This window comes from Chanodichthys erythropterus, chromosome 12, assembly GCF_024489055.1.
Source record: "Chanodichthys erythropterus isolate Z2021 chromosome 12, ASM2448905v1, whole genome shotgun sequence".
NCBI lineage: Eukaryota > Metazoa > Chordata > Actinopteri > Cypriniformes > Xenocyprididae > Chanodichthys > Chanodichthys erythropterus.
This window is the reverse complement of record NC_090232.1, coordinates 46,572,005-46,584,170: the sequence shown is the minus strand read 5'-3', so window position 1 is coordinate 46,584,170 and position 12,166 is coordinate 46,572,005. Positions and strand designations below refer to the sequence as shown.

General features: G+C 34.7%; 1 protein-coding gene across 1 annotated transcript in view; it reads right to left on the bottom strand.

Annotated features, from left to right (window-relative positions):
• Positions 1-334: 334 nt before the first annotated feature.
• LOC137033191 (adhesion G protein-coupled receptor E3-like) overlaps positions 335-12,166 on the bottom strand; it is a 43,666-nt gene continuing 31,834 nt past the window's right edge. The window contains exons 8-13 of the mRNA XM_067405394.1: positions 5,403-5,609; positions 5,093-5,325; positions 4,758-4,824; positions 4,251-4,342; positions 3,998-4,160; positions 335-925 (exon numbers count right to left, since the gene is read on the bottom strand). Coding sequence (XP_067261495.1) covers positions 806-925; positions 3,998-4,160; positions 4,251-4,342; positions 4,758-4,824; positions 5,093-5,325; positions 5,403-5,609 — 882 coding nt within the window. The 3' untranslated portion in view covers positions 335-805. The remainder of the gene's footprint in view (positions 926-3,997; positions 4,161-4,250; positions 4,343-4,757; positions 4,825-5,092; positions 5,326-5,402; positions 5,610-12,166) is intronic.

Below are 12,166 nucleotides of genomic sequence, written 5' to 3'. Positions count from 1 at the left end.
TTGTATTTAACATTTTTGTAGTTTTGTGTGTGTGTGTGTATGTGTGTGTGTCGTAAAAACATTTATAGGGTCTCATTGTGGTGAAATTACTATCATGAATATATCATCCCTCAGTTACTCTGTAACCATGCTTGTCAAAGTAAAGCTGTTTCTAAACATAGATATATTCATACCTGTAAACTATGCCATATTTGAGTCTGTGATATCATTCAGTCAATGTGAATAATGTCTTGTGGATGAATGAACATGTCTATGATTAAAACTTTATTTATATGATAATATTATCATCATCAAAATTATGAACATATAATCTCTGAAGTGGCCAGTAGAGCATATGAAGATATATGGTGAAACATCTGTTGTAAAAGTGTAATTCTACTAGATAATGTTCTTTAAATTTAATAGAGACTCATTAAAGCTGCAGAAAAATACAAGGAAACAAATACATTATTTACTGATTAATATCAATATGCAAAAAAAAAAAAAAAAAATACATTTACTGTCTTCGTCACACTTAATATTCTTAAAGGTTAACTAAAGGATTATAGTGAACTAAAGAAACACAAATCACTTTAGGGGTCTCAAGTTAAATAAATCACACACAGGTCTAAAAGAATGAGGCAACAAACCCTCCACCAAGAAAATAATAGTAAAGAAAGTTCAAAGATTTACATCAAAATTAATGACAGTTATAAAATAAGACCATATACATTAGGATAATTTACAGGCAGAAGCCGAGACTGGCGTTAATATCTGAAAGCGTTGATTCTGTAGTAGTGGTAATTTACTGTATGATAATGGTGCTTCATTCATTTCCTGAATATGGATGCTGTAGTCCCCAACATTCTTTCTGGACACTTTTGATGTTGTTGGGTTTGAGTCCACAGCAAAGATATCTGAAGAACTTCTGGTATTGCTGTCTGACCTGAACAAGAATGAGATGAGAGTTGCATTTTCAGAAGTAAATGATGCTTTGCTTTTCTTTCTTATACTGTCTCTGGAGAGTGTGAAGCGGTTTCCGTATGGAGCAGGATCATAAAATGACTGAACTAATTGCTGAGCACAGTAAGGCTTGAGAAAGCCGGGCTTAAAAGTTTGAATTTTTTTATAAGTTAAAATTTAAATAGTTTTGCTCATTTGAACAGGATGGAAATGGAAGAATTATTTAATTAGTATTTTCATAGAGAAAATTATAATGCTAGCATGAGATGTCCATAAAGATGATTTTTTTTTTTTTTTTTTCAAAATTGGGAAAATATATATATTTACAGAGAAAATGCAGTAAAATTCAACAATAATTATACTTTTTTTTTTTTTTTTTTTTTATAAAACTGCTAAATTTTCTTAAAAATATAAATTCAGACCACTGAAAAATCAGGCGTCCTTCCTTAAATAAAGGTAAAAGTCATTAAGTTTAACCTGAGATGTCCACAAATATACATAAATGTAAATGTGATGATTGAGCATTATTGAAGACAGCTGATGACAACAAGCAGAATTTCTGAAGGAAAGAGAAACACAAGAACTACAGGTAACTTCAGCCACAGCTTTAGATGAAATCAACTGAAGATAAAAGAAGACATTAAATCTCTCAAGATCTAAACAACTCCACAAACAGCATTACCAGCTTCACTTATTACTAACCAGATTGACTTTATTTCTGTCATACCAGATATGGGATACAAACTATTGAGAATTAACAGAGGTGTAGATGTTGGTGATTTATTGATTTGTTTGAAGTCATCATTATTGAGATTAGTGTTTGTTTTAGTCAACTTTTGAATATTAGTTTTTCTCTGGCTTTTGTAACTGTGTCTCTAAAATACATTTTGTATGGCAGAAAAGTAGCTGAAGTAAAATGTGATCAGATGAATTTGGGCATTTAAATTTAAAATCATTGACCTGATTCACTGATCTCATTTAGAATCTAATCTCTAATATATGGGAAATGTTTTACATTTTGATGATGAGGTCCATCAGTGTTAGTGAAAAATATCAAGGATTTTAAAAATAGTTCGTCCTCAAAACATTTTGAACTACTGCTTCATTGTTTTCAACTACTGCTAGCATGTTTTGTGATTTTCAGAATGGATAGGTTAATCTTTTTTTTTGTTTCTCGTCACCATTGTTGAGATTTATATGCTGATTCTTAATGTCTCTGTGTGTCTAAATTGCACAGTAGTTCAAAGCTTTTTTTGTGAATGATGTTTAACAACCCTTCATTACTGATAACTCAGCTTTGCTTGATCTTCTGCTGTAGTTTCACTGTGATGGTAATGTAGAATTAAGGTGTAGTAGAAATATAACACACTTTTGATTGTACACTGGATCAAAACATAACCAGCAACACCTAATCACATTTTCTCTTAGCTTTTTTACCACAACAAATGTGTCTTAAAAACATGGTTACAGCAACCAACGATAAACTAATGTTAAAAAGTCAAAAGCCTAGAGTCCAACTAAAACAAACACTGATCTCCATAACGGTGACAAATGAAACAATAAATCATCAACATCTAAACTTCTGTTAATTCTCAGTAAGAACTTTTGTAGACGTGTGACAGAAATTAAGTCAATCTGGTTAGTAATAAGTGAAGCACCACCAGCACTGCACATTTTGTATGTCTCCTCCATCACACTCAAAAAAATGATACTTTAAACTAACTCAAGTCAATTATGGACAGTGGTTCCACACAACCAGCTTAGTTTCTATTAACATTAAAGGTTTATTTTTACTCTATGCAAAATCCTTGAGTTGTGACAAAACAACTGACTAAGGAAGAATCTATGTAAAATAGTTATGTCCAGCTTACTCAATTCAATCATGGACAGTGGTTCCACATGATTGACACAAGTAAAATCCAATAGAATCAACCATGTTAAATTAACTAGAATCAATTGTGTTCATTTAAAATAAAATAAATAAAAAGCAATAAATAAAAAATAAATTGTTTTCATATACATTGATTTTTACAATTAATTATTCTTGTTTAATTTTGTGATGTTCTGTGTTAGAAATCTAGATGTGATACTGGATTCATCCTAAATTGTCTTAACCAAAAACATTGTAAAGCCTAAATTGATCATAAGTCCATTGGTGGCAATGGTTTTACAATCAACATAGACTTACAATGCTTTTGGGAAATGCAATTCAGAGCACTACCACAGTGATTACTTTTTTTTTTTTTTTTTTTAAAGTAATTTGAAATTTTGTTAGCAGGTCCTCAACCCAAGCACAAGTGCAACAATTCACCACAATGGTAACCCTAAAACTATTAATTAACAAAAACTTTTAAATACCAACATAATAGAACAGTAAACATTAAAAAAGTATTTTTCTCATCTTCCTAAAAACTGCTTAAAATAACACTTTATTTCAACATTTACACTCCTAGTTCAGCCCCTTTGCAAAGCATGATGGGAAGTTAAAATCCTGTTTGATTGAGTCCTGGTTGGGTTTACTTGATTGAAACATGGTATTTTAATATAAAAACATCAAGTTAAGTCAAAAAGTAATTGTTTCAACTTAATTTAACATGAAGCAATTGAATTTGAACCAGAAACCTAATACAATGGTGTTGAATCAAAATAAGTTGTTTAAATAAAGTGAACAGCATCAAAAAATCATTTTTTTTCAGTGTAGCACACCTGTTTCAACTCATGAGCTCATTAGTAGAGACTGCAAGACATGAAATGGATATGCCAGATATAGACAGACATACAGAATGTGCAGGGCTGGTGGAACTCCAGGACAGGTTACAGAACCACTGCAATAAGAGAACTGTAAAATTATCATTAAACTGCTGTCACCTCTGCTGCCAGTATTTCACTGTTTGCAATTTATGGATGTTATTGTAGTTTATGGTCAGATTGCCTTTTTCTTATTGCAGTCTAAACTTTTCCATTAATGGTAAACGTTTGGTACCCTGTGCTACCATGCATTTTTTTTTTTTTTTTTACAGTGTGGAATATAGTAGTACATTGAGTAATGTCTGACCTCATTATTAAAGACACAATAGACCAGGAAGATGAAGGTTCCCTGCTGAGAGTTCAAGATCAGGAAGAGGATCTCCAGCTCCCTCCTGCCATAAATGAAGAAACCCAGAATCCAGGAGCAACCAAGAACCACAAACTGAGCCAGTGTTTTAAATGTCATAGTCCTGCAGAGAGGGAAAAAAGAGTTAATGTGTCCTTAATGTCTATATGTTGTTCTGTTCTTTTGTAGTAGAGCAATAAACAATGCATATTACTTGGTTTGTTTCATCTGTGAAACTTCAGCGTTCAGTTTTTTGAGAGTTGAGTTCAGATTGATGATGATGTTGATAAAGAGAATCATGTTCAACTGCAGAAAAAAGAAAAAAAAAAATATCACAGTTTTCTTTACTTCAACAGCCCATGTGAAAACTGTCTGTAACTGTCGCCTTTGGCTTGCTTAGTTGGGGACACTTGATATTTGATATTCAACAGTGTTTTGATCTGCCTGCATTGACACCATTGTATGCGAATTGAACTGAGCTGGATGATGATTACTGTTTACTCCAGTGCTGATATAGATAAATTAACTAAATTAATAACTATTGATTCTTGCAATGGAATGATTCAATACTGAATTTACTTAAGATGGATACTAACACCATTTTCTTTAACAGCTGCTGTGCAGCCAAAATTATATACCAGTTATCACTGTAAAGCTGCTTTGACACAATCTGCATTGTTAAAAGCGCTATATAAATAAAGGGGATTTGACTGGAACTTACTGCTAGTATGACACAAACAGGACCCAGAAAACTCCAGATAAAACCTTTATCCCTTTTAATCCAGCAGCTGTTTAGAGGAAAAGACAATATCAAAACTGAATTAATCAGTCCGGAAAATGATTTCAGTTTCTGACTGTTGAAATACTACTAATTAAGTGTAAAAAATTACAAATGCATTTTAATCTTCTGGTGGTTTTGATACAAACTGAATAAAAATTATCAGAGAGCAGCATTGTTCCAAAAGACCTGTGAGTTGTCAGTCATAAACTAAAATCTTTATTTCATCTAATCCAAAGAGTACAACAAAAAAACAAACAAACAAACAAAAAACTCACTGTTCGCTGCCGTAGCCTTCAGGAAGCAGCCCGACAGACACAGCCACCACAACCAGAGCAATCGTATATCCAATCACACACAGGAATCCACTGCTAAGCACCTCCCTCTTTTTGGAGCTGATCTGTGATAGGTTCTTCACACAGATGAAGAGCAGCACAGCTTCAATGAACATCCACACAAAGCCGGAGAGAAAGAGGAAGTGCAGCACACCTGATATCACGGCACACAACACCTGGAGACCAAGAGAGGCGGTTATGATGATTCTCAGTGAGGCTGTGCTGAGCTGTAGGGCTCCTTCATCATTCTCACCTGATGAGGGCGTATGAGGCTCAGGAACTGTTGTGTGAGCAGGAACAGAAGGTGAGCCAGCAGAAGACTGATGCAGAGGTTGATTCGAGCCACATTATTCACTCCAGGACTCCACTGACAAAGGGCAAAGGTCAACAGGGCCAAACTGAAGAACACCAGCCCCACGATCACACACACCAAATTCAACAGATCCAGCTCTGAGTCGCTCTGAGAAAACATCAAAACAAGAATGTGTGAGACAAATTCAGTGACATTTCCAGCTGTCCAAACTAACACTTCTGAGCACATCAATAGCTCCATTTACATAGACCCTAATAATCTTTTTGCAATCTGACTAGTAGCATAGTTGGAATTAAAAAAAAAATCACTTTTAACCACGTCAATCGGAATGAATTGTACAAATATAAATTTCATTTGGATTGTAAGTGCACTCTTAGAAAGGATGTGTTAAAACTGACTCAAACTGTGTTAAATTCTTACACATCAATGGGTGAGTTTAGGGACAGTGCTTGTTGTGTTAATTCTGACACATTCATTGAGTCAATGATTTTAACACAGTGAATGTGTCAGGAAGGTTATCCAGAGGTGTAGTCAAGACCAGACCCTCCAAGACCGAGACCAAGACCATTCAAGAGGTAAGTTAATGAGATAATTAAGTCATTAATCAAGCACTAGTGATGAACAGCTGCTGTTAACAGACAGAATCATTGAAGAAAAGAGGAAAACAACAACAAATAAAACACCTGTGCTACTTCTGAACATGAAGATCAAATTTGCAATGATCTCTTTGTCAAGTCCAGTCAAAAAAAAAAAAAAAGTCTTACACATCAGTGCTTGTGTTTTGGGACAACACTTGTGTTAATTTTGACACATTCAGAATCTGTCAAAAAACACTTGTTAAAAAAGACGGTTGCACTTTATAATAACTGCACGCTATGAAGCATTAGTTACGCATTAGTAAATAGTCAATTCATCACTTATAAAGCATTAATAGACATCAGTAAGCAGTTTATAAATACAGCTAAAATTGCTTTATTCTTGATTTATAAGCATATCTATAACGTGTTTAATAATTGTATTTTCATACTTTATTAATAATCAATTTATCATTTCTAAAGTAAGTATTACATTATTTACAAACCAGTAATTTAGGAGCCAGAAAATATATATTAAATCTGTGTTCACAAGACTTCTGGGTATTGGAGGTTGTAGACTAGAGTTTTTGCTTCAAAATGAGGTAAAAATTATGCTGCCTGCTTGTTCATATAAAACAATAGAGGGATTTAAATTTTCTAAAACATCTTTGGTCAAGAAACACAGTATGCGAGGAGGTGTGAATCATCATAAATGATGGGTGATTCTCACCTGAGAAGACAAAAGAATCGCATAATGAGTTGTAATGACCTGCATAAATAATGAGCTCTTTCAGTCAGGTAGGCTGTGAAAAAACCCTCTGTGATCATGTTTCAAGCTCATCATGGTGTAAATCAAACATACAGAAAAAACAGCAATACTGTGAAATATTATTACAATTTAAAATAATGGTATTCTATTATATACTTTAAAATATAATGTATTTCTGTGATGCAAAGTGTCTGAACAATTATGTTACCTCTATGGCATTTCATACAGGCTTTTAGCTTAAAAGCATGCACATTTGGAGAAATATTGATGGATTCTCATATGTTTATGTCAATTTTCTATACAGAGGAGTAATATTTATTCAATATTTATTGTCATCACTATAAGCACTGGATACTGTGTTTTCAATTCATACTTGCAGCCGGAGGGCACTCTGTACACCTTTAGTCCACAAATGAATCTAAAGAAGAACAGGAACCAGGAACTAACGGCATGGCTTTAACATCCAGATAAACACTTTTCAAGTGGCTTTTCATTCATTTAGAATTAATGTAAAGTGGTCAGCTGATTTATCTGAAAGATTGGTGAAATTGCTAACTTGTAGAACCTTTTCTGTATTATCAGCACAAGGAAGACACAAGTGTAATAAAATAAATTTTATTAACAAAAAGATAAACAAGAATAACTAACACAACTACTAAATGAATACCATGAATGATAAAGGAATAAAGTGCATAAGATACATAGAATACAAGTGATTAAGTTGAGTGTGGCTATGGAAGAGTTACGTTATCTTAGGGAAAGATAAACTGTTTCTCTAAAAATAATAAGGTGGAGAACCTTATTATGCAATAAACAAATAAATGAGAGATTATTTGTTATTGACTAACATCAGCTATATTGAATCTAATAGGAATTAGGAAACTATATACTGATAATATACAACAATGCCAAGGTCTCTGGAAAGAGGTTTGGTTAAGTGATATTTACGTTCCACTTGGTCGAGTCCGATGACGGTGATGTCTTCCACTGGTTGTGGTGGGTGACAGTGCAGTGGGGAGAGGAGTCAGAATCTGTTTCAACAGTCTTGAACACGAAGCTCTGTGGGATGCTGATCTCCTGGAGCACCAAAGGGTCCTAAAATCTGGAACACGCAGATGAGGCCCTGGTGTAGGTGCAGAAGGTCCTTAACAATCTGGAACACGCAGACGAAGGTACCTTGAAGTGAAGGTTTGCTCTCCTGAGCTTAACCTTGTTGCAGATGTCGTTACTGTCTCACTGGACGGAAACTTTGAACGTAGTGTTGGTTAACGTCTCTTTCCTCAAAAGCTGGAGGCTTAGAACATGGTCGTCTCTGTTGCTGCCTCACAAGCTGTAGGCTCAGATCACGGGATCTGTTGTTGTCTCTCTGGATGGACCAGAGGCTCAGAACGGTGTTGTATCTGTTAATATCTGTCCCCGTGCAGGACAGACTCAGAACGGTGTATCTGTTGTGTCTCAGCTTCGCAAGCCGGGACTCAGAACAATATCTGTTATGTCTTTCCCTGTTTGACGGACAGACTCAGAACAAGGAGTGTCTGTTGAAAGGGTACCTTTATCCCTTTCCGATGAGAAGGAGATTGCATTTTAGCGCTTCTCCATTCGAGTGCTGTGATTGGCTGCTGGCATCAGAGGGGACACACAGAGTGTGGCCCACTCTTCTCTCCCCTGTGGAACTCATTTGCATAAAGCACAAAGTTGGAAGTCTTTACAGTGTCTTTAAAGTTTACCAATGCATTTCTCACTTTCCAAACCACCACCAGAATACCTTTGGCAATATTCTAAACAAATAGAGACTAAACATGATGGAAAAAGATTGAACTGTCATTCAATTGTACCTTAACAGCTGTGTTTGTATCAGATGTTGCACTACAAATGGCTGTCACTGAGAATACTTATTTCTGTGAATAAGTATCAAATGGATGTGTAGTTTGCATCAGTTTTAAGGTTTTCAAACATAGTTTTGAATGGATTTGGATGGATCTTTGTGATCTCTCTTTGTTTCACCCATTTCTGCTAAGGTCCCAAGGAATTTTTATGGCAGTCTCTGGCCAACCTTAGGAAGTAGTGTTTAGATGGGTGAAGGGCAGTAACTGCCTGTGGACCAATGAGAAGCCTTGTCCTTCCCAGGCTTGGTACAAGAGGTCTTCTTCTTACCCTCTAAGAGAGGTCTGGATGTTGTCCTTCCATCTTTATCTGATGGCGTAGGACAGTTTGTTTGTGTTAGTCCACCGAGATCCAATCAAAATGTAGCAAACCTTTGTCCACTGTTACGGACAGAGAGGGGCCCGGCCATAAACTGGGCCCTAGAATGTGCTGTTCACTACATATTTTTAACTTAGTCACTAACTTTTAACTTAGTCACTAAGTTCATTTTCTGAGAACCATCAGATTGGACTTCGTTCAGAGGGAGACGAAAGATCACGCATCATGTTAGTTTTCTTTATTTTGCAAAAAGCACAACATTTTCTTTTTGCTCTGAGTGTACACAAATAAAAGAAGATATTCAACAGATTAAAATGGTGTATAGCTCTTAATTGTATGTGCAACATTGACGAAGATTTTGAGTCTCTTTCACACTGGTAAGAAAAAAAACGCGGTGGTATCGCCGGCGTGACCGCCAACCCGAGGGAGTTAATCAACTATTTAAACATCCTTTTATACATCTTATTATTTAGACATGTTGTAATAGTTACTCAGTGTGTTAATAAATGCTTTATTATCACTTATTCCTACTGCAATTCATAATTAATTCAGGTAATTATAAAACATTTAGAAGTGGTCAGTTAACTATTTTTGTGAGCTCATCTAAAGTGACGACTATTTATGCCTTGTAAAGCTTTTACAAATGAGATTTAAAGGTTCAGTGATCTTCTGCATTGCTGTTCTCTAATGTTTTAAAGTTAGTACTGAGGTACACTGTTAGACCTTGCCAGGCTTTTTTACAGTATAATACTGGCAACACTGTTGCTAGTGATTTACTATTGATTGTACAGTTATTTACTGTAATCTACAGTATGTTACTGTAAAGATACCATTCACTAAATTAAAACTCGTGTTACCTCATTTCATTTGCAGAAACCAACTGCCTCAGACTGCCATTTAAATTTACTAACTAACTTTAATTATATGCTAATAACATTATGCATATTATTATTATGAACTTATTTCAATAAAATTAGTTCAATAAAAACATTTTAAATAAAAAGATTTTCACTGCACCAGCAACTACACAGTCACCATCTGTTACTTTTTGATATTATATTTTGTTTGGGCTGTTTTAACTGAGTTATAACAGCCAGACAAACAAAGAGAAAAGATGATGATGTTGTTGGTTATGTTTTCACATAATCATTATTTGATCTGAATCACTGAACTCATTTAGAGCCCAATCTCTGAGTTAGATTTACATTATTGATTACAGCAGCACTGTGATTCTACAGCAGAACAACAAATGTGCTCGTCATTAATGTTCAGCAGTCACACAATTAATGAATTATCTTGATTGAATGGTCTTGTTTTGGTCTTGGAAGGTCTGGTCTCGTCCACACCTCTGGTCTTGAATGGTCTTGGTTTTGGAGGTCTGGGGCCGTATTCACAAAACATCTTAAGGCTAAAAGTAGCTCCTAAATTGCCGATTTAGGAGAAACTCTTAAAAATAATGGGTGTGTCAATCCTAATTTTAGGACTCCTAAATTTTTGCTCTAAGAGTATTTCACAAAGCATTTTAGCGCTAAAACTAGCTCCTAAATCTGTGAAACGTTAGGAGTAGTCAAGAGGACTCCTAAGTCAATACCCTGCTAGAAATTTTACGTTCCCAGAACATTCTCAGAACGTCCCCACTGGTGTTGAGTAACATTCCCCTTATGTTCACAGACGGTCACGATGTGGAGTTCTTTTAAGGTTTGGGGGACGTTATTTGGCGGACCTTCAGGGAACATTCAAGACATTCTCTGAACGTTTAGGGAACCATACTTTATTTGGAAATGTTCTCAGAACGTCCCCGCTGCCCTTGTCAAAAACTTGACTAATAAAAGTGGCTGTTCAAACAAAAACTATTTTCACTTAAAGCTCTTTACAGGTAATTCCTGGATTAATATTATGAAACCTTTTCTTTAAATTGCAAATCTCTTGCATTAAGTCATTAGCTGACAAAAACACACACATGAACTAATGTAACTGCTGTATCGCTGCATCAGTAACTACACAGTTACTGTCTTTAAATAAAGCAACATGCAGCAGAACATCAGTGTTTCTGGATCATCACTGACTGAAGCACAGGAGCTACCCTTCAGCACAATGGTGACACATAAAACTCAGATAACACAAACAACATTAAACAATAACAGGGGCCGTATTCACAAAACATTTTATCTTACCACTAAGAGTTCTCCTAAATAGCAGTAAAAGTTCTTAGCTAAGAGTTTTTTCTTAAAACCTATTCACAAAGCTGCTGAGACAAACTTTTACTAAGGAATAGACTGAAGTCTTAAGCTAAGAGTAAGGGCGGGGTTGACCTCGTTGCTATGGAGTAAACACACAGTGATTGGCTGATGGGGAGGAGTCAGTGATTTAATCACAGAAATATTGTAGAATGAGGTGTCATGTTTCCATATTAAAATAAAGGTTTTAAAATACAAATGTTGCCCTATTCAAATAAATGTTTTTTTTAATAAAAATGTTCCCACAGTCAAAATAAAATGTTGACATATTGTTGCCATAAAGGTTTTAAAATGTAGGCTAAGTGTCACTAATTAAACTATACAGTTAATTGTCCACCTCTTGGATGTCTTCATCTCAAGAGAATGCAGAATTCAACCGACAAATTATGTTTTATAAACAAAGTTTGGGAGAAACACATTCAAATGGTCCTTCTGATCAGCACGAGAAGAGGAATAAATACACAGACGAGATATATATATATATATATATATATATATATATATATATATATATATATATATATATATATATATATATATATATATATATATATATAATTTATTTTTTTTTATTTTTTTTTAACTCTATTAAATTATTTGTAAGTGTGAACCCATAAAAACCACTGCCACAGGTAATCAGACAATATTTATTTATTTGTTAAATATTAATTTTTGGCGTCTCATCATAGATTCAAATCTATAAATAATTTTTTTTATGTTGCATTGCATTTTATTGCATTTATGAAGAAAAGGTTCAGCACCCAAGGCTCTGTCGCTATTCCCTCAAAGGTGTTCAGTGTCTTTGGGTGGATTAGGACTGATTGTGATTTGGTCTTAGTGATTTAGGAGTCCTCTTGACTACTCCTAACGTTTCACAGATTTAGGAGCTAGTTTTAGCGCTAAAATGCTTTGTGAAATACT